Raw genomic sequence first — 23,488 nt, 5'->3', positions numbered from 1 at the left:
GGCTCATTTTCTATCCATTTAGCTAAGTTTTGTTATAATATTCAACAGGTGTCAAGTACCCAATTGTTTTCCAGACAAACCCGCGTGCAGCCCAGCGTGTGGTGGGCGGCGCGGCCGACGGCCTGCAGCTGCGTGCGCGGGCGCGGCGTCGTGCTCAGCGAGCTGCGCGCGCAGCGCATGGCGCTCGTGGACCGCGTCTACTCCACCGACCAGTGAGTGTCCTGTGTGTTACTCTACAGTGTACTGACAGACCCGCGTGCAGCCCAGCGTGTGGTGGGCGGCGCGGCCGACGGCCTGCAGCTGCGTGCGCGGGCGCGGCGTCGTGCTCAGCGAGCTGCGCGCGCAGCGCATGGCGCTCGTGGACCGCGTCTACTCCACCGACCAGTGAGTGTCCTGTGTGTTACTCTACAGTGTACTGACAGACCCGCGTGCAGCCCAGCGTGTGGTGGGCGGCGCGGCCGACGGCCTGCAGCTGCGTGCGCGGGCGCGGCGTCGTGCTCAGCGAGCTGCGCGCGCAGCGCATGGCGCTCGTGGACCGCGTCTACTCCACCGACCAGTGAGTGTCCTGTGTGTTACTCTACAGTGTACTGACAGACCCGCGTGCAGCCCAGCGTGTGGTGGGCGGCGCGGCCGACGGCCTGCAGCTGCGTGCGCGGGCGCGGCGTCGTGCTCAGCGAGCTGCGCGCGCAGCGCATGGCGCTCGTGGACCGCGTCTACTCCACCGACCAGTGAGTGTCCTGTGTGTTACTCTACAGTGTACTGACAGACCCGCGTGCAGCCCAGCGTGTGGTGGGCGGCGCGGCCGACGGCCTGCAGCTGCGTGCGCGGGCGCGGCGTCGTGCTCAGCGAGCTGCGCGCGCAGCGCATGGCGCTCGTGGACCGCGTCTACTCCACCGACCAGTGAGTGTCCTGTGTGTTACTTATGAGTCATGTCATAGTTTATTTATTTTAATAGTAACTTCGAAGTATTTTTTAATTTCATTAGTGCGCTACATAACAACGATTTTACATACAATTATTTGCTACTTTTATTGTTTTATGTATTCAGAATACCGCCCTGAAAACAGCTCTTTTCATGGGCTGCCGGGGCTCGAGTATTTAAATGATTTTTCTGACGGAACAAGATAAAATAAAAATGAGATACTTAGTAAATGGGCCTTAAAAAGGTCTTAGATTACTGGCAAAAATTTGTTTGGTTTGAAAATGCCATCACAAAATAATCCGCAAATTTCATTGTATGAAAAATCTAATTTCGTTAAAGTTCTCCATACAAAACGCCAATTTCATAGGTAATGACCTAATATTTGCTACCTTGTACCAAAGATACATTGATTGAGTATGATGTGTAATCTATGGAGGGTAGAGGTAAGGAGAACAATCTTTGTGTATGAAAAGTCTCCATCAAAAACCGTAATTAGGTAGCGCCACAATGCATCGCGAACGAATTTTTGACTTTGATAAAAAAATCAAATCATTGACAGCGCACTTTACTCCGTCAATAACGTCTAAGTTCATATCATGTCCTTGTGCTATCCTAGCGCCACCGGGGAAATCTCGAACTATTATTTACAGCTGCTAGCCTACCGCGAACCACGTTCGACGTGTTGCCTCTCTGTCGCACTTGTAAATTCGTACGTAAGCGTGACAGGCAATACGTCGAACGTGGTTCGCAGTAGGTCCTCAGCTCTCCCATAAGAGATTGTTCTCCTTACCTCTACCCACCATAGTATAATCTAAGACAATTTCGTGCTTCGAATTTGACAGGTAAACGAGATGGGGCTATACAGCTCCATACATTTTACGGTAACTCTGATAGTCAAAAGTTGACGTGTGACAATTCAGTTACCGCAGATCATATAGCGCAGTACAGCGCCATCTGTTATGGATGTCAAATTAAGGGGCACGTTTTTTTTCTTACACTTTACCTTTCTATTACAAATTACAATCAATTATCTTTGCGTCTAGTTATAAACTCATTATTAGAAGCCTGTTTTAAATATTGACTGCGCTTAATTTATGTTAAGGTAGAATTATTTAAACCTTAAAACTTTCCAAACACAATAGTAAGTGCAACGAGGGGGGTAAGTGAAATTTTGGATACGAGGTTGGTAATTCCCGACAGCCGCAGGCTGGAGGGAATTAAAGACCCGAGTTTGCAATATTCTTACCCCCGGAGTTATACACAATGTTTTGCATCACACTTGGAAATAAAAAACTAAACTTTAAGCGAAATAATTCTTAAATACGGTGACATATCAAACATTCGTCCGCCATTTTGTAATTTCTTGGCAGGTGAGGCATCGAAGGCACACGCCTATTCGGGATTCAGCCACGATTGAAAATTATGTTAAAATATTTTAAAAGCCTGTTAAATGAATCAAATTAAATCATTTTAAACATAAACAAAAATATTAAATTATAGACGTCAGTATTTTAAATGTAAAACTCATTTATGCTACTTGGTTTGAATGAATAAGTATCATAATTTAAAAAAATCTATAACTCCCTAGAGAGTTAGTTTTTTTTTCACAATCCATAAATCCCGCGGGAACAAAATAGGCCTTTGTCCTTCAGCACACCTGCATGAAATAAGATCTTTTTCGAGCAAGTGTGATGAAAACAAACTACTGAATACCGGTGAAATATCATTTAGGGCTAAAAAATCAATTAATTAGTTATTACATCATACATACATCGTTTCATTTCAACCCTGGAAGCCAGAGATATTTTATTAATGTATAATTTCAATAGACATTATCACCCGAGTTATTTTTTAAGTTTTTCAGCAACTGGGTAATATGACAGCCTTAATACTTAACGAGATTATCGACACAGTGTATATAAAGACATATCCCTAAAAATTTCAGGATATCAGACGGCCCATTCTCAACCAAACGCAGCTGGTATCCGCCCCTAGAGCAGTGCCTCGCCGAGAATATCACTATACTATCTAGAGAAGAGGCGTTGCCCCCCATCGAGGGGGCTCTGCCCCAAAAAGAAGGAGCGTTGCCTCAAAATGAGACCAGCGTAGAAGGAATCTCGCTTTGTATAAAGGGGGTTGAGGGGGTGCGGCCCCGCGCTGAGGGATCAGAGGTGAAGACCCGCGTCGAGGGGGCTGAGGGAAGGCAGCGGCGGCCGAAGGGGGCAGATACGCCGCAGCATGGAGACACGCAGTTACTAGACCGAGAATATCAGAGGTAATCATGTTGACATATTTTATTTTATTTAAAAAATGTTATTTACGATACAAGTGCGGAAAGTAGGTAATTCGTAACGAGTGGTGATATAAATATAACAACGGTACATATTTAGACTCCTAGAATAGTGCCTCAAGAACGCTACAGTGCTGACATCTAGAGAGACCGCAGCTCCTCGTACCGAGGGGGCCCTAAAAATAGGGCACCGCCCTAATCAGTATATTTTTAAATTTTCGTTTATTTTTTTATTGTTTTAAGGTATATTTTTTCGGATTTTCAATGTACAGTCAGCGTCAAATACTTTGTAGCAACCAAAGTAGTCAAATAGTTCGGTACACCATATATTTAGTATGGTGTACCGAACTATTTGGTCACTTTGACTGCTATAAAGTATTTGACGCTGACTGTACATTCAGCAATACGCTTTCGGGGCATCTCGCTCGTTTTATCCCAGAACGTGCAAGTTGTGGAATGAGCTACCTTCTGAGGTGTTTCCCTTGCGCTATGACATGGGGTTCTTCAAGAAGCAGGTATTTAGGGTTCTCAAAGGTTGGCAACGCATAAGTGGCTCCTCCGATGTTGCTTATGTCCATGGGCGGCGATGACTGCTTCCCATCAGGCGGCTCGTCTGCCCGTTTGCAGCCTATTACATAAAAAAAAATACACCTTTGCGTACAAACTTCTATGCAGGGGTTGGAGGGGGTCACTTTTCTCTGCAGCTAACTGTACGAAGATGTTCATTACACATTATTTAACTGTCAACTGCAGATTAAAGTAAATCCCCTGCCCAGCACACAAACTACGAAACTGTTATGATCTCTAACCAGCTTTTCTCACTGTAACAAAATACTGTATTTTTGATTGTCTCAGGTTTATGGAAGCCTTAGAAGTCGCGGAGGCCCAGGTTCAGTCCCGCAGCACCACGCCCGTCCGTGCAGAAGACACAGAGGGAAAGAGAGCGGAAGAGAAGGAGAAGGTGAAGCTGAGCAGCGAGGGCTGGAGCCAGGAGAGCGAGGTGGACGAGGAGGTCGGGAACACAAGTATGGTGAAGAAGAGGTAAGTAATAACGACACACAATCTAATTCTACTAACAAGGAAAGGTACCCAACTGTCCGGTTCCGATTGATTTATATTTATATATGTTATAGAGTAGTCTAAAATAACGGACACGTATTTTTTTTAGCTGCCCAAACTCAACCTATTGGGAGAAATTGTCCTCCAAAGTACTAAAAAGTCACTAAATCTTCTAACTCCTATAGAAAGTGATGCTCAAGCAACTTGCTAGTTAATGGCTTGTTTGAGTATGTGTTTGAGAACAGGAAAAAATAATGTACACGTGTTTTGTTATATCTGCTTAAACTCAAGTTTTCCTAAAAAAACACCCGTCTTTATGTGTAACTTTAGCGATAAGATATTATAAAAACTTCGAATGTCGATTTTTTTAGGAAAAAATGAGTTTTAGCCGATATAACAAAACACGTGCTCATTATTTTTTTGCTGCTTTCAAACATATACTCAAACCAGCCATTAACTAGCAGTTGCTTGAGCATCACTTTCTATAGGAGTTAGAAGATTTAGTCATTTTTTAGTACTTTGGAGGACAATTTCTCCCAATAGGTTGAGTTTGGGCAGCTAAAAAAAAATACGTGTCCGTTATTTTAGACTACTCTATAACATATATAAATATAAATCAAATCGGCATCGGACAGTTGGGTACCTTTCCTTGTAAGAGGAGGGGAAGGCGACGCTGAGTAGCGAGGGCTGGCTATTTCGCCTCAATTCAATGCATCGCCATCTGCATTAAATTTATGGCGTCCAATCTCACTAGAGTAAGACCAAGACAACTCTGCAGCGATTTTGATAGCACAGATGTGCAAGTGTTATTTAAACGTCATAATTTCATAAAAGTTTGACGTTTAAAATAACAGTACCTGGGCGACCGAGCAAAGCTCGGATAGAAATACACTTAAATTGTAAAAAAAATAATGCCATTTTTATTTGTAAAAAAATATATCACAAAATAAATAAGTATGTTTTAAGTTACAGCCAAAAAACTCAGGGGCCCTTATTTTCTTTTGAGGAGTATATATTGTTATCTCAAACATTAACTACATTTTTTAAACTTGTCTGCAAACAATAAAAATTAAAAAAAAATATAAACTTGATTATAAAAAAAAAAAAAGTTAGTCACCGGGCGGGATTCGAACCCGTAACACTGATTGTTTCTTGCCGTCCGCGTCTAAACCCGCTGGACCAGACGGACAGTGGCCGGCAACACGAAATTAGCGACCATATTCTGCGTCGAAAGAAAAACGCATGAAAACTCGAAAACACGCGTTTTCCCAAACATAAGACTAATCTAGATCGATTGTTTACCCCCCAAAAACCCCCATATACCAAATTTCAGCGAAATCGTTAGAGCCGTTTCCGAGATCCCTGAAATATATATACAAGAATTGCTCGTTTAAAGGTATAAGATTTGCACGTCTATGCTATAAAAATCGCTGCAGAGTTATCTTGGTCTGACTCTAGCAATCTAATCTGAAGTTTAACTCTCACTTTTCAACAGAAAACAGAAAGGGGAAGAGAAAGAGAAAGCCCGTAAGAGGAAGAGATCCCCCTCCACTCTCTCCTCCGCCAGCGACGATGAGGAGGTCAAGCGGAAGAAAGCCAAGAAGAAGGTAAGTAAATACGGCACGTATAGGTCTCCGCGTTAACCCTTTTCCAGGAATAGTACGATTTATTGGCCACTATAACATTCAACTTTAGCATTCCGATTTAAGGTTCAAATTAGTTTGCACTTTCGGGATGTGACTTGTCTTCAAATGAATCATGGATGTATTGGAATATGTTTGGATTTTTTGGGAAAACCTTGTAGATTGGTGCGGCCTGGAAAAGGGTTAAGATGTCACGAATGAAATAAATTAATTAGTATTTTTTTGTAGTATTGGTTGATTTTGATTAAAATCCGGCCGGGTCCGGCCGCCGGGGCGCGCACGAGTATGAAGGTATCGCGGTTACTCGCGTATCTTAAATTGCTGTATACTTTTGATTTGTTTCTCTATAAGATTTTATTAGTTTAAAGTATTGTTTTTGTTGACTCGTAGAAAATAGTACATTACGATATAAGTGCGAAAAATAGGAAATTCGAAACGAGTGGCGATAAATTAAAACACGACCGAAGGGAGTGTTTTAAATCGACACGAGTTGCGAATTACCTATTCGCACATGTATCGTACAACGTTTTACAGTACATATGGCCCTTTAAATGTTCGACACAGTAACGTAATATGCTACTTCTCGCACTAGTGCTATAAAGTAGCCCCATATGTACTGTAAAGTATTGTATACAATAGTGATATAATCAAGCTTTTCAATCTAGTATCTCACTTAGGCATCTCAGCAAGCTTCGTTGCCTAAACACGGTACTCGACGACGATTGTATAGCAGTATGACCGCTTCGACGCGAGATTATTAGAATTCATTACAGTTGACTAAAGCGTTTCGTAAGAAGTCATTATAGTTGATTTTATTATGTATGGTATACGAAGTCATAATTCGCGTATAACAGTCAAGTTTTTTATATACTCACTACCAAAGCACAGCCTACACAATTGAAGTTAGGACCTTGAAATTTGGAACATATATACTTCAGTCAAATGTTGCATAGCTAAGTGGTAAAAATGGGGGAAAACAAAACAGCGATGTATATAATATATAAAAACTTAAATACATATGAAACACCCATGACTCTGGAACAAATATTTGTGCTAATCACACATAAATGCCCTTACCAGGATTCGAATGCAGGACCATCGGTTTCATAGGCAGGTCACTACCCACTAGGCCAGACCGGTCGTTAATAAATATATAAAAATAAATAAATATTCTTTCAGACAAGTAAAAAGTCAAAAACGAAGCTGGCGAAACGGCGACGCACGGAGAAGAAATATATGAAGAAGCTGAGAGAAAAACAGAAGAAGAAGAAAGCTAAAGCGGTGAAGATCTCTGAAGACGAGGAAGAATGTAAGTTTACACTTATCCAACTTAAGGCTACCAAGAACAATAAAGCTGGAGCAGCTCCCACTTTATTTAAACAGCTCTCCAGAATTCTTTATCTTTTTTTAAATTAAATAAATAAAGATTATATATTATATTATAAGCCTATACCGTATCCCACTGCTGGGCAAAGGCCTCCCCCCTCGATTTCCACTCGTCTCTAAATAAAATAAAAATTAATAGATATTATAGGACAATTTTACACAGATCGGCCTAGTACCATAGTAAGCTCAATAAGGCTTGTGTTGTAGGGCCGACGTGAATTTCATGGATTTATAAAAATCCTTAATAACTTCTTACGCAATTATTGGACGCTGCCTTAACCGATTAATGCGTTATCGTATAAATTTTAGGATGTCCGCTAGCGTGGGCGGGTGCGCGGGTGCCATTGTAGGTATAATCGGTCGCACGCGTCCGCGCCCGTTAGCGTTGCTCATACTATTTTTCGTTTACCCGCTCACAGCTCCGTGCAACCGCGCCAGCTAGCGGACGCCCTTATAGGTACGTTTAATACGTGGCTCCATACCTTCTCAGTTATATTAAAAAAAAAAAACAACGGGTTGCACTCCGGGAGTGCCGGCAGAAAAGAAAACACGAATTGCTTTAATTATCATTATAAAAGTACTATCATTTATGTGGTAAAATACAATATTCATTTATTGCGCTATCGTACACAAACATGTCAATTTATATTACATTAAAAATTTTACACTTCACAACTATTACAATTATTTAACATTAAAAATGCACAACGTTAATATTCAAGCCGCGCCGGCGGTCTACTGGCTTCAATGACATTGTAACAGTTTTTCGATGAGGTCACGTGTCCGTCTTACGAATTTTCAATCTGACGAATCTGTCGGTCACGTGACCTGTCGCGAGTTTAACATTTTTTCCCCATCACACAAAGTGCACAGCGCCGCTGAAGAAGTTTTCACTTCAAAAAACAACTTTTCAATTTTACGCGTTTAATGTCATTGTTTTGCATTCCAGCACCCAAAAAGAAATTAAAAGACAAGAAAATTAAAAAGAAACAAAAGTTAAAAAAGATCCAAAAGAAGAAGAAAAAAGCAAAAGTATCTAGCAGCTCATCCAGCAGTTCATCCAGCTCCGACTCCGACACCAGAAAGAAAAAGAAGAAAAACAAGAAAAAGAAAGAAGATTCTTTCGACGTCAACATTCTTAACAATATCAAGACTGAGAAGTTGACAGATGACGAGAAATGCCAAAAGATGATAGAGGATTTCTCTCCTAGAAGACAGCAGGAGAAAAGACCGGAGATTATCAATGTGAAAGAGTTGGGGGTTCAGATAAAGCAGGAGGTGGAAGAAGAAGAGACCAGAGAGGAAACAGAGGCTATGGATGATTTTGATCTGGGTAACAATGATGAGTTTATGGATGCCAGTAATGTGGAGCAAAATGAATTCAAGGTGGGTTTTAATTTTTTTTCTTAAATTGAATAATGACTTAATGACATAGCTTTTTACAGAAATGATTTCAGCCTGTTTTTTTAATGACTGATAATAAAAATTCTTAATTCCTAATCTAAGCATGCCACAGCTAATTGTGTCTCTTAGATTTTTAACCTTTTGACCGTCAAAGACGTCATATGACGCGCGCAGCTACAGCCCAATATCAACCTTCATGCGTACCGACAAGGTTCACGATTACGCGCCGCGTACGATAAGCGTGGCGTTCAAAAGGTTAAGCCTTTGCTGTCTGAATGACAGCGCTTGCAACTTAGAAATCGTTATACGTAGACAGTTACAATGGTCACAGTCGTTGTTTTTTTTATGATTATTTTGTGATTTTAATTTTACATGACACAGCAGGGGCCCCTTTTTTTGCTGCAATATAATAAGAAGTGAATTTTTAAGTCTTGCTATAGAGCACTTGTAGCTACAAACTTTCTTAAGAAAATCCTCATAGTAAATCTTTTACTTCTTCTCCAAAAGAAACACAACAGTGTACAAAAACTAGAACAACTTTCAGGAACCCCAAGACCGCTTAACACCGCAAAGACCCGAAGAGAACTCCCAATGCTCCTCCCAAGACTCGGCCTGCAGCGAGAAACCTCCCTCCTACGAGAAAGACGAGAGTCACCTCCGGCCCTCCTCGCAGAACTCCAACTATAGCTTTAACGACGTCATCGCCAGCCAAACTGGACTCTATAACAAGGGCATAGAGGCGGATGACAATGAATATGAACCCGAGAATTATGAGATGTACGAGCAATTGGCGATGGCGTATCAGAGCGATGTGGCTAGTAATGTAAGTATTTTAACCTTAACCATAGTTTTAAGTATGTAAAGATGAGACAACCCCGGCCCTTGCAGAACTCTAACTATAGCTTTAACGACGTCATCGCGTGCCAATCTGGACCCTATAAGGGCATAGAGGCGGATGACAATGAATATGAGCCCGAGAATTATGAGATGTACGAGCAATTGGCGATGGCGTATCAGAGCGATGTTGCTAGTAATGTAAGTATTTTTAACTATAGTTCAAAGCTGACAAGAGTGAGACCTCCGACCCTCGTAGAACTCCAACCTTGAATGATGTAATTGCAAGCCAAACTGGACTTTATAGCAAGGGCATAGGGGCGGTTGACAATGAGTATGAGCCGGATCGGAATCAGAGTGATGCAGCTAGTAATGTGTCTTTCTTTTCAACCTTTCAAAGACATCACTAGATGACGCTGTAGCAATTTCTATATCCAAGTCTTCGTTGATGTGCTTCCATAGCAATTTCGTGAGCTTGTCAAGACACTATTAGGTCGTGTTGAAGCCCCAACTTCCTGTTCTACCCCTAAAGCAAAACCAACCCTCCCCGAGTGTCTTAATAAGCGAAGCGGTGGGCCAAAGTCCCGACGCCGAGCTTCGATACCCAGCGAAGGCCGAAGGCTGAGCTCCACTTAGGTCCGAAGGCCCGGAGCATCCCACTGGATCGCCCAAGCATGCTAGGCTAAAGGCCGAGCTGCGAGAGTGCAGTTATAAGCAGAAATACTACCGCATTACCTTTAATGACGTCATTAATTAAACAACAGCTTCGTCGAAAGTTATTCTGACTAAATAGGTTGGATACACCTTCTTATATACAATGCTTACGTACTAATTATACACTACACCACACCCCTTTGGAAAACAAATATTATTTATACGAATAAAAAAAATAACAGCGGCCAGACAAGTGTAGTTTTACGTTTTGAAATTATAAATAATAAAGTTACAGTTTCCATAATCACCAAAGCTAAAATGGAAACAAAAACCGTTTGAAATAATGATGAGTTACTCGGCGTTTTTTAAAACTCTTATTTATTTAGTTGGTACCTGATAGGTTTGTATTTACTGCAAGAAAATAGTTCTTAGCTATGCAGTTTTTATGTATTTCATGTTTTGTAAACAGCACGATCACCCATGATCTGTCATCGCAAGAAACCTTGAGGCTCTCACCGGGGGTTATCTTATGCTTGAGGTGTCCCAGCATCCCCAAGAATAAGGTATCTCCCATGTTGGTGTCTTCAAACCACAAACACAGCAAGACAACAGGACCTACCTATTACACCGCGCAGGCGCAAATTTGGTCAGTCATCGCCTCCCGGTTGATACTTAGTTACATGATAGTTTAAATGCTATCATGAATAAAAAAATAGTCAGCTGGCTGTATTTGGTGGAAATATCGTCAGCTGGTTCCATAAACATGTAAAAAATACGTGCCATAACTTTTATAACAGCTTCTAAAAAATATTTTTTCTTTCTTAAATTACATGTTTCATTTTACCCAAGACTCAATAGTGTGGGTTTATGAGTGTTTCGTGGGGGACTCTCGGGTACCTACGCTTGGCACGCGCGGATCTTCACTATTGTTCCATCACGCGAGACTTTCATCAAATGGCGAATTCTTGTCTCTCGTGATTTAGTTTTAAATATAATTTAATATTCAATGACATGTTTTAATTTAAGTTGATCTAATTATAGGGAGCGTGCATGAACTGTAGGAGGCAGCACAGGAGCCGTCAGATTTTTGGCGCGAGGCGTAAATGTGATGTTTTTTGTTCTAATGTAGCCCACAAGATGGCAGAACCTACTATGCACAAGAAAACACGTGACGTGTACATGTGCATGTTTATGGTTCCGATTCAGGCCATAAGATGGCAGACCCTCCAACGCGCACGGTCCCTATATGGATTCTATATTTCAATTTTGTTAGTTTTTTGGTGTTCAAGTTACAAATACGGCCTGAAATTTGACGACGGACCTTTCCGGAAATTAGTCCTTTCCGTTTAGCCTTTGCTCTATATTTTCTCCATATAAACTATGTTAATATGGGCAACTGATCATATATCAATATAAAAATTAGTTGCTATTATGTTTTTCAGCAAGTACCTCTGCCTAGTGAAGAAGGCACGCAGCGAATAGAGACAGTTGTGCGGCGCCGGCTCGGCGAGATCAAGTGCGACTGGCGCGCCGGCGCCGCGCCGCCGCCGGGGGCCGGCGCCGCCGCCAGGCCCAGCCGCTGGGGTGAGTGTGCAGCGCGGAGTAGAGACCGTGGTGCGGCGTCGGCTCGGCGAGATCAAGTGCGACTGGCGCGCCGGCGCCGCGCCGCCGCCGGGGGCCGGCGCCGCCGCCAGGCCCAGCCGCTGGGGTGAGTGTGCAGCGCGGAGTAGAGACCGTGGTGCGGCGTCGGCTCGGCGAGATCAAGTGCGACTGGCGCGCCGGCGCCGCGCCGCCGCCGGGGGCCGGCGCCGCCGCCAGGCCCAGCCGCTGGGGTGAGTGTGCAGCGCGGAGTAGAGACCGTGGTGCGGCGTCGGCTCGGCGAGATCAAGTGCGACTGGCGCGCCGGCGCCGCGCCGCCGCCGGGGGCCGGCGCCGCCGCCAGGCCCAGCCGCTGGGGTGAGTGTGCAGCGCGGAGTAGAGACCGTGGTGCGGCGTCGGCTCGGCGAGATCAAGTGCGACTGGCGCGCCGGCGCCGCGCCGCCGCCCGGGGCCGGCGCCGCCGCCAGGCCCAGCCGCTGGGGTGAGTGTGCAGCGCGGAGTAGAGACCGTGGTGCGGCGTCGGCTCGGCGAGATCAAGTGCGACTGGCGCGCCGGCGCCGCGCCGCCGCCGGGGGCCGGCGCCGCCGCCAGGCCCAGCCGCTGGGGTGAGTGTGCAGCGCGGAGTAGAGACCGTGGTGCGGCGTCGGCTCGGCGAGATCAAGTGCGACTGGCGCGCCGGCGCCGCGCCGCCGCCGGGGGCCGGCGCCGCCGCCAGGCCCAGCCGCTGGGGTGAGTGTGCAGCGCGGAGTAGAGACCGTGGTGCGGCGTCGGCTCGGCGAGATCAAGTGCGACTGGCGCGCCGGCGCCGCGCCGCCGCCCGGGGCCGGCGCCGCCGCCAGGCCCAGCCGCTGGGGTGAGTGTACAGCGCGGAAATATTTATTAGACTCTCCAGGAGAACCTGAAGGACGCAAACGCACCTGCGGGTTACAGCGCGGCATGTATAATGGTAACCGCGACACTCGTTTCATTGACGTTGTTACTAACGCAAGTCTGTACGGGCCCTAAAATGCTTAAATAGGCGAAAATTCGGTTTTCCGTAAGGTACTTCCCCAGTTGGGCTCTGCTCTAGATCTGGATTGACATCCACTGGCTGTGCCCTACCACACTAAGCGAGATGACATTGACAGTGCCCATACCTCTCTTTTGGACGTAGTTTAAGGACATACCCGGGTCCTTTGTATAATGTAAATGTATACGTATGTGTTCCAGGCTTGAAGCCGGGCGAGGTGAACATCGTGCTGACGGGCGGCTCGGACTGCACGCCCGAGCGCGTGTACCGCATCCACACCATCACCAGCCGGAGCGACAACAGCTCGGGGTACGACTCCGTTACAGTACTTACAGTACACACGGGAACTATGGAAACGGGTCACTTTGTATTGACATATCCCTGTAAACATTTTCATTGTTAAAGTGTATTTTGCATGAAGCTTGGGAACGGAAAGAAGAGACAAAATTTAATATTTAAAAAAACAGTGTTTTAACATCGCAAATTTAGCCATTTTGCAGTATCGAAAATTGGGTAAAAAAAATGAAGTTTACTATTGTTTATGAGCCGCATATCTCAACCTACTTGTGTGAAATATAATTACTTTAATTAACCAAATTAAAAATATGCCTACAAAAATATGATGTTATAGGATGGTTATTCTTGTCATGCAATATAAGTTTTTTTTTCTACCCATCGACTGTAACGGTTGAATGACTGCAAACTTGTAAAGATTTTGTATACCAAATTATAATTGCGTTCTTTTTATGTATGGGCTCCCAACTCAACTATAATATTCGTTTCGATACACTGTAGTCAACTATAAAAAATTACCAATCACGTGCCGCCGCGCTCCCATAGAAAAAATTAAACGGGCGCGGGCCGGGACTAAAGAGTGACGCGTTTGTGTGTGTGAGATATTTATGTTTTATAGTAAAAAAAGTATTACTTTAGATGACTCGTAGAAAAAGTATTGTATAGCCGTTGGACAAAGCCGAAATGTACATATGCATTAGGGTATTTAGAACCAGTGTACAAAGTATCATAACAACCGGTGTAGCGGTTTCGAAGAAATTAACAAATTTCCAATTTTTACTTTGGAGCAGCCTGTATGTGTTAGTAGCTCCTAAGGTAATATCCTCAAAGAATAGTATGGAACCGTCTTCAACCTTTTTGATTATCTTTTTTATTTATGACACTAATAAGGTTCTGACTTTTGAAAAATGTCATCATTATCAAATATTTCGACCAAATTGTCAAAAACACTGCCAAAGATTAACACAGTGTGTTTCTTTTTGTTGTCGATTATTGCAAATAACTTTTATCGAAAAAAAAAAATATATTAACGTCAGAGCATTCCTGAGAAGTAACCCTACGTGGGATTTCATGGTTTGTCCAATGGCTAAGGTCACCCTGTATAGTCAAGCTTTTCAATCTCGTACCTTACTTAGGCTAACCCTTAGGTTAACCTAAACGATTGTATAAAATACTATTCCATGGACGGCAGTGGCGGCGCGTCACAAATATTCGTAGGGAACCCGGACCTAATTTTGCTTTCCTTTTGTCCATGAACCGATCATGAAAGTACTCAACGGGCTGAAATTAGACAAGCCGATGGGAATCGAGTTCTTTGAACGATCCGCCACTGATGGACGGTTAAATAACCTAAAAAATTATATTAATAATATACCATTTAAAATTTTCCAGTAGCTACGATGAAGCGTACATGGACACATACGGGGCGATGGACCGGCTGCAGTACGGCGACTGCTTCTCCGCGGCCGACGCGCAGTCGCAGTCGCAGGAGAAGGACAGGCGCGGGACACTGGACGATAGGATCGATCAGGCGTTGAGGCACACTGGTAAGGAATGTTTACTTAAAATGAGGTTAAACATCCACAGATTATACGAAAGTATCGGTATACGAAATCTTTGACGACCAGTCTGGCCTACCCATGAAGCCGATGGTCCTAGGTTCAAATCCTGGTAAGGGCATTTATTCGTGTGATGAGCATGGATATTTGTTTCTGAGTCATGGGTGTTTTCTATGTATTTAAGTATTTATATATATTATGTATATCGTTGTCTAAGTACCCTCAACACAAGCCTTATTGAGCTTACTGTGGGACTTAGTCAATTTGTGTAATAATGTCCTATAATATTTATTTATTATAATGGTTCTCAAAAAAAGGCTGTAGTCTATGTACGATTACAGCTCCATCTGAGCTTAGCCTTGCTCGTTAAGGCTGTATCCGACGCCAACGACTTCGCGCGTGTGGGCGGAGCTTATACCCCTCACCGCACCACCCGCTGCAAAAGATCGAGCTCGCAGCACCCTGCGATAGTTCGAAAAGAATTTCGCTTGCTCGCGCGTGACGCAGCACAGGTCCGTCGCTACACCGGCTCTGAGCCTACACCTCTGACCCGAGTAGATTTAAATCCTCTGAATTGTGGGAGGGTATCCCAATATGGACCGGCAAGAAACTCGGCGCGACACATCTTTTCAAAACATTACATAATATAACTAACATTAAATAATAATAAAATACAATTTAAATTAATATGGAATTGAAATTTGATGCACTGGATTGCTAATGCAGGACGTTATATTGCCAAACCATTGTTAGTGAAATAAATTGAAATTTGTTATAGTATTGGGTGAGATAGCGATGGAGCCCGAAAATAAAGATTCGGACGCTGACAAGGACAACAGAGAGAAAGGGATACTGATCACGTGAGTACAGGATAGATAACTAATAATAATAATAGCATATACTGAGGGCCTACCACGAAAATCGTTTCGTTATCTGCTTCCCTATCACTCTTTATCAAATTGAACACATCTCAGTGAAAGAATAAGGGTCAAATTTAAATTCAAAAAGTTTTTATTTAAACCACGACTGGCAAACAAGCATACGGGAAAATTACAATAAATCGTTCAATATCCCTAACCACGTTAGTTGCAAGACAACGATGATATCTAGGACTCAATCCATATTTATTAATGTTAAATAAGTTGTCTTGCAACTAACGTGGTTAGGGGTATTGAACGATTTATTGTAATTTTCCACCATTCATCCCGCCTGGTGGTAAGCAGTCACCGTAGCCTATGGACGCTTGCAACTTCAGAGGTGTTGCATGCGCGTTGCCGACCCTTTAAAAATCTGTACACTCCTTTTTTGGAGAACTTCGTACTGTAGACCCTCTGGAAAACCTCGGTAGGGAGCTCATTTCACAGCCGGAGCGTCCGCGGGAGAAAGTTCCTCTTAAACCGCACAGTGCGCGACCATTTAAGCTTTAGGGTGTGAGGATGAACACCCTGCCGACGGCGGGCGGTGCGGGGATAGAAGGTAGCCGTGGGCATCATGTCAAACAATTCTTCAGAGCACAGCCCATTATACAAGCGGTATAACACACACAGGAGGCAAAGTCTCTCCTTAGACTTAAAGGTTCAATACCGCTTGTGAGTTTGGGATCGTCGACGATTCGTACAGCACGCCTTTGGACTGAGTCGAAGGGTCCAAGCTGGCATCCAGGTGCTCCTGCCCAAAGCTGACAGTAATATTCCATAGTTTTAATCATGCGTCGAAAGATGGCAGTAAATTTACTGTGGCTACAAAGTTCTTTGACAATTTACCTCTATTTCTAAGTCTATATAATACTAATAAATTAATATGAAGTTATAAATAATAATAAAAACAACGGGTTGCACTCCGGGAGTTCCGGTAGAAGTGAAAACTTGAATATTAACGTTGTGCATTTTTGATATTTTGGAATGGTTAGGGAATTATTTTGCACGAATTGCTTTAATTATCAGTATAAAAGTACTATCATTTATGTCGTAAAATGCAATATTCATTTATTGCGCTATCGTACACAAACATGACAATTTATATTACATTAAAAATTTAACACTTCAGAACTATTACAATTATTTAACATTAAAAAGTTTCTCTCTCAGAAAAATCAACTTCCATCCACAGTTTCAACGACTCTTACACCATCATCATTACTAGAACCATCATGGAGTTTTTCGATCAGGTCACGTGTCCGTCTTACGAATTTTCAATCTGTCGGTCACGTGACCTGTCGCGAGTTTAACATCCCCCATCACAAAGAGTGCACAGCGCCGCTATAGTACATTACGATACAAGTGCGAAAAATAGGAAATTCGAAACGAGTGGCGATAAATTAAAACACGACCGAAGGGAGTGTTTTAAATCGACACGAGTTGCGAATTACCTATTCGCACATGTATCGTACAACGTTTTACAGTACATATGGCCCTTTAAATGTTCGACACAGTAACGTAATATGCTACTTCTCGCACTAGTGCTATAAAGTAGCCCCATATGTACTGTAAAATAAGTTTTCACTTCAGAAACGAATGTGACATGTGTTGCAGTTCGGGCGGCGGGCGCGGCGTGAAGCGCGTGAGCTTCGCGGACGGGTACACGCCGGGGCAGGACTCCGACACCGAGCAGCCGCCCGCCAAGAAGGTACACTATTGTTTGTTTGGCTTTCATTTCTGGGATGTGGGCTGACAGTGACTTGTTGTGATACAATACTTACGTTGATAAATTAAGTCTAAGCAAACTCGAGTCAAATGTATCATTATTATAGTACATTGTGCAACGACGGTAAGTGAAATTTTGGATACGAGGGTGATAATTCCCGACAGCAGCAAGCTGGAGGGAATTAAAGACCCGAGTTTGCAATATTCTTACCCCCGGAGTTACACACAATGTTTTTCATCACACTTGCGAACAAAAAACTAAATTTTAAGCGAATTCATTCTTAAATACGGTGACATATCAAACTTGTCCGCCATTTTGTAATTTCTCGACAGGTTAGGCATCGAAGGCACAGACCTATTCGGCAATTCGGCCACGATTGAAAATTATGTAAAAATATTTTAAACGGCTGTTAAATTAATCAAATTAAATAATTTGAAACATAAACTAAATATTAAATTACAAACGTCAGTATTTTAAAAGTAAAACTCGTTTATCCTACTTGGTTTGTATGAATAAGTGACATAATTTAAGAAAAAAGCTATATTGTTTTTTTTTTTTCACAATCCATAACTCCCGCGGGAACAAAATACCTTTGTCCTTCAGTACACCTGCATGAAATAAAATCTTTTTCGAGCAAGTGTGATGAAAAATATATAACCACACCGTGTATTGAACCCGACAGATTTTAATTTTTTTCTTGGCCGTATTTAGACTAAAATGTCATATAAAGTTTCCTGAAATTGATCTTGTTTTAGAGATGATGACAATTTTTGTGAAAATTTGTTTCTGTTATAACTCAGTGAAAAACGCCTTTTTAGCTGTGACACTGCCACTATAGACATACCTACTGACAGACATTACGTTTTTAAGTAAACTTGCAATTTTTATCTAATCAAAAACAAACTTTAGTTATTCATTTTAATGTTTTTTTTTTCAGCAGGGTGTAAAAATAATTAACCTGTCGTATGTAAACGTAATAATATTTTTTTTTTCGGGCAAAAAAATAGTTTATTGGCGAATATGGTCAGAACTAGTATTACATTTTTTGCTACGGACCTAAGGAATGCATGGTTAAAATCTGTCGGTTTAATTAGCCCACGGTGAACATATCGTTGTCTGAGTACCCACAACACAAGCCTTCTTGAACTTACTGTGGGATTTAATGAATTCATCCACTGAATTTACAGTTTTATGGTACCTTTAAACGAGCAATTCTTGTATATATATTTCTGTGATCTCGGAAACGGCTCTAACGATTTAGCTGAAATTTGGTATATGGGGGTTTTTGGGGGTATACAATCTATCTAGATTAGTCTTATGTTTGGGAAAACGCGTGTTTTCGAGTTTTCATGCGTTTTTCTTTCGACGCAGAATATGGTCGCTAATTTCGTGTTGCCGGCCACTGTCCGTCTGGCCCAGCGGGTTAAGACGCGGACTGCTAAACGAGTGTTACGGGTTCGAATCTCGCCCGGTGACTAACTTTTGTTTTTTTTTATATGTTCAAGTTTATATATAATTTTTTAATTTTTATTGTTTTACACCAGTTTAATTTAGTAAAAAAAATGACCTATGTAATAAAAAAAATTGACAATAGATGGCGTTAACTCTGTGACAAGTGCTGTAAGGTTAAAATCGATTGTAAATAATAATAATTGTCAGTTCACATTTTACTTTTTAAGTTTATGTAGATTATCACCACCATATTACAATAAATAGTTATAACCGAGCAAAGCTCGGTCGCCCAGGTACTTATACTTTTAAATGAGCAATTCTTGTATGTGAACATACATATAAATATACATCGATTAGCGTCGTGTTGTCAAGAAACATTCATCGATCGACGGACACTCTGCGGTTAAACATAGAAACAGTGGCGTTTGCTCTAACAAGATCAGTTTCGAGTTTGTCCTGAGAAGGGCATATCTCCATACTTGTATATACAAGGTAGCCAAAAAATATGTGCATTCCCGTCGCCGGGCAGGTTTTGGGATTATACTGAGCAACTGTTATTATGGGACCAATCCCGAAATCGAGAGAAATTTTTCAGGCTGTTTCATACATTTCAGCTGGTACATTTTCTATGGGAGGGTAAAAAATTTTTTTGCGATTTCGGGGTTGGTCCCATAGTAAAAGTTGCTCAGTATAAGCCCGAAACCTCCCTGGCAACGGGAATGCACATATTTTTTGGCCACCGTGTATATATTTCGGGGATCTCGGAACTGGCTCTTAACAATTTCGATGAAATTTGCTATATGCGGGTTTTCGGGGCGATAAATCTATCTAGCTAGTTCTTGTTTCTGGAAAATCGCGCATTTTTGAGTTTTTATAAGTTGTGTAACGTAAACTTTTAATAATCAGCATTTAATGACAAATGGATTTGTTATGCTATAATTATTGTAGATATTATCAGAAGAATCTAGATTGATGATTTTGTATATAGTTATGTAAAGTATTAATTTTGTAAACGGTAGTGGATTGTTCACAATATGCACAGCATACTTTTAGGCCCCTCCCCTACTTGGTGGTGTGTTATCGGTATGCGGTATTTAGTACGTTACCGCGAGCTTACTGATGTCCGGATCTCCTCACTTAGCGTTATACTGTCAGTATACTCTTGGTATAAAACTGTAGAATCTTGCAGAAAAGTTTGCCTCGTCGCGAGATAATGCGAGGAAGATACTTTAGTGTGTTATATGTATTTGCGATTGCGTAAAAAAAGAAGAAAGTATTGGGTATTGGGTACAACCCTATACTAGCAAAAATATTTATGGTAGACTTTTTATTGCGGTACAACGACTCTCACAAGGTGATGCAAAATTTCAAAACAAACTTATAGTGAGCTACCGTGCCTTATGGCACCCATGATCATGGCCGTTTCCGCCGCCATTTTCCTGCGCACGCAGGGATCGTTTGGCATCCAAGCTTTTACTGGCTGTCCGCGCCGCGAAGCAGTATACCGCACGCTCACCGCTTCGCACCCGCGCCGCCCGCGCCGATCGGGAAGCGACTATTCAAATATAGGCACTCGGTAGCGAATCGGTAAAAAAATACCGAGCGTACTTTACTGCACCGATACCGCATCCCCAAGTGGGGAAGGCGCCTTATACAGGGTGATATTGATGTGTGACCATACGCTGAGGTGTGAATATGCGGGTCACACTGGATAACTTTCACTACGGGGTCAACTCTGAAATCGGTTTATAAAATAAAATGAGCATCGCGATCCGTTTCTACTCGAGTTTATTAAATAAGCAAATGTGATGATGAATGATGAGGTCCTCCCAGATATATCCGTCGACGGCGACATCCTGAGAATTAAAAAGGGTCTTAACTATTACGTGCATGGGCGCGGACGTGGCTTGCGAATCCAAATTTTGTTTCGAAAGTCCGGCAACACGAAACACAGTAGAGTTGCCCAGATGCGTCGTATGTGTAATGGTAGGAGGGCTTGGGCCGAGTTTTTCGGAGTTGGCGTTTGGCGTCAAGAACTTCGTCAAGTCGGGTGTCAAGTTACCAAGACCTGCGTTGACAGCAGTACACCAGTCCGATCTCCGAGATGCGAGCTCCTCCCACGACTCGCATGATATGCCGGTGGCCGAAAGGTGGCGTTTTAAGATATCCTTGTAGCGCAGGTACTGTCCACCAGTGTTGCGTTTACAAATGTAATGTCCGGATCCGGTCGTCAGTCTCCCACGTGTTTCCCCCCGACATAAAGTATCCCGTCGTATGTTCCAGCGGGCGCGGCGCGCGCGTGTGGGCTGCGCGTGGCCGTGCCCGGCGTCGCACGCGGACCACGTGCCGCTGTGGGACGCGCTGCCCCCTCCCCCGCCGCCGCCCGGCTCGCCGCCGCCGCCCGCGCGCGCCGCGCCGCCGCTGCACCTGCTGCGCGCGCGCCGCCCGCCCGCCGCGCCGCGAGCCCCGCCGCACCCGCAACACAAGTTCGGTGAGGAACGCATGCACTTAAGGCGAAGGGTAGGGCAAGCCCTTTCCATACAAACTTTGTGCGCGTTTTTCTTCGTTTGTGTTTGCGCTACAGTTATTATTTTTGGTAATATGCTTAGTTTCTGTTAGCTAGAGCTTAATGTATTATATTTTTAAATTATTATTCTTTTGTATTTTTTTTTTCATAACGAAAAATTTCTACATCGAATTCTGCGTATATCCAATATATACAATCAAAAAATGAAATTAAATGCTATAGTGCCAAAACTAACGAATAAAACTTGCACAAGGTTTGTATGGAGAATGCCTTGCCCTACCCTGCGCCTTAACTGCAACACGTAAGTATAACGCCTGAGTGGACGCTCGAGTCGGAGGCGTATTTAAATATTTGGCGCCCCGAGACAATTAGATTCGCCGCCCCATTAAGTGATCAGTGATCACAATGTTTTAATTTTAATAATTACTTAATCTTAGCTTAACGTATATGAATATTATGTACCTACATTAAGAAGGGGCGCGTTCGGGGGATACAGGTATACATATACTTACAAGGCAAGGAGGACTCGGATCCAATTGTTTTCAAATTGTGATAAACATTTTATTTTCCATTTTCAATGTATTTGACGACCAGTCGGGCATAGTGAGTCACTACCCTACCTATGAAGCCGATGGTCCCTAGTTCGAATCCCGGTAAGGACATTTATTTTTGTGAAATAAAGAATGATAATAAAAACGCGAGCATAGCGAGCGCGAAAATTCTATACAATAGGAATAACGTAATTTAATAGCCACCTGAGGGCTCACGATCATCACTCTCAATAGCTATTACACACCCAGTCGCCGTGACCGAAATCGGCCAAGACCGATGATATGATGTTTTGCTTAGTTTGCCACCCTTTGCAGTCTGCCGCCCCGAGTCATGGCCCCCTTGGCCCTAGGGTAAACACGTCCCTCGAGTTGCGCGTACAGCGAGGCGAGGCGTGCATATTAAACAAATTCAAACGAGCCTTGCATTTGGAGCGGCCTTAAGGTCACAGCTCATTAGAGCCACCCCGCACCCGACCCTCACCGCCTCGCCTCGAGCGGTTAGTATTCTTCGTATGGATTTCTATGGGCATGCGCTCACTACATCAACTTATCCGGTGGTGGTACGAAGGTGATGTAGTGAGCGCATGCCCATAGAAATCCATACGAAGAATACTAACCGCTCGAGGCGAGGCGATGAGGGTCGGGTGCGGGGTGGCTCTAATGAGCTGTGACCTTTACTGCACGCTGCTCACAGCACTCGTGAGCCGCACGCCCCGCCCGGCGAACGTCCACTCAGGCCGTGCATCAACACAATAGAGAAACATAAGAAAGAGTGATAACTCCATACATCAGTTTTCTTACCAAAACGCGAGTCATTTCCTAGTCGACATCTAACGTCAAGTAGTGGACTGTACCGCTACTTGACACCAGATATGCTGCCAAAGCAATTTACAACTAATATTACAAGCAGAAGGAGTTGAAAATTGAATTTCGGTTAATCTGATTATAATATTAACTGAAAATTGTAGAGTAATTAGAGTTTTCGTTCTTCGCGCATCTATTGTTAACAAGCAGTACTGATGAATTTCGCTACTTGACGCTAGATGTCGACTACGAAATAACTCGCGTTTTGGTAAGAAAACTGATGTATGGAATTACCACTTTCTTTATTTATATTGCTCTATGGTAACACTAATCATGTACAAACTTGTTTGAAGTTGTACGCACTCGTAGTGCTCTCGTTCTACACACATATACGATACGCTTACGCATCTCTTACGCTTACGTGCCGTGTGCCGAGGGCCTAACACCACAAAATGTACGCTCCGCCGCTAACGCCGTCCGCCATACATTTGTTTTCCTTTCTTAAAATAATAAATTTAATATGACGGCCAGCAAAATATTATCAGCGCGTGTCGATAACTGAGTATAGGTTAGGTTACGTACAGCGTACACGCGCTGATTCGGTTAAGATAATGTCTGTATCGCACAGATTAGAGATGTGATGTTAAGATAGCATACTCTATAAAAACACTTACTTATGATGGAATAAATTAATCAACAACTTACAAGATTTGGATTTGACACATACATAGTTACAAACATAGGTTGCAAATTAAATAAAAGCTTGTAACTAAGTATATATTATAATCAACAAATGCTCAAAAACAGGGTCTTCGTATTTAACAACTTTCCTTTTCAAGCTTTTTTTGTGTAATTTTT

General features: G+C 43.0%; 1 protein-coding gene across 1 annotated transcript in view; it reads left to right on the top strand.

Annotated features, from left to right (window-relative positions):
- The window catches only part of LOC133530798 (uncharacterized), a 31,114-nt gene that overhangs the window by 7,329 nt on the left and 297 nt on the right, over positions 1-23,488 (top strand). Inside the window, 20 exon segments of the mRNA XM_061868863.1 lie at positions 75-213; positions 251-384; positions 440-556; positions 612-728; positions 763-900; positions 2,868-3,197; positions 4,068-4,253; positions 5,764-5,878; positions 7,094-7,223; positions 8,250-8,686; positions 9,237-9,528; positions 9,531-9,739; positions 11,635-11,900; positions 11,952-12,204; positions 12,295-12,520; positions 13,001-13,109; positions 14,487-14,641; positions 15,432-15,513; positions 17,185-17,278; positions 21,032-21,239. Of these exon segments, the coding sequence (XP_061724847.1) occupies positions 75-213; positions 251-384; positions 440-556; positions 612-728; positions 763-900; positions 2,868-3,197; positions 4,068-4,253; positions 5,764-5,878; positions 7,094-7,223; positions 8,250-8,686; positions 9,237-9,528; positions 9,531-9,739; positions 11,635-11,900; positions 11,952-12,204; positions 12,295-12,520; positions 13,001-13,109; positions 14,487-14,641; positions 15,432-15,513; positions 17,185-17,278; positions 21,032-21,239 (3,737 nt within the window).

Source organism: Cydia pomonella, chromosome 23 (genome assembly GCF_033807575.1).
Source record: "Cydia pomonella isolate Wapato2018A chromosome 23, ilCydPomo1, whole genome shotgun sequence".
NCBI classification, from domain to species: domain Eukaryota; kingdom Metazoa; phylum Arthropoda; class Insecta; order Lepidoptera; family Tortricidae; genus Cydia; species Cydia pomonella.
This window is presented reverse-complemented; position numbering and strand designations above follow the sequence as displayed.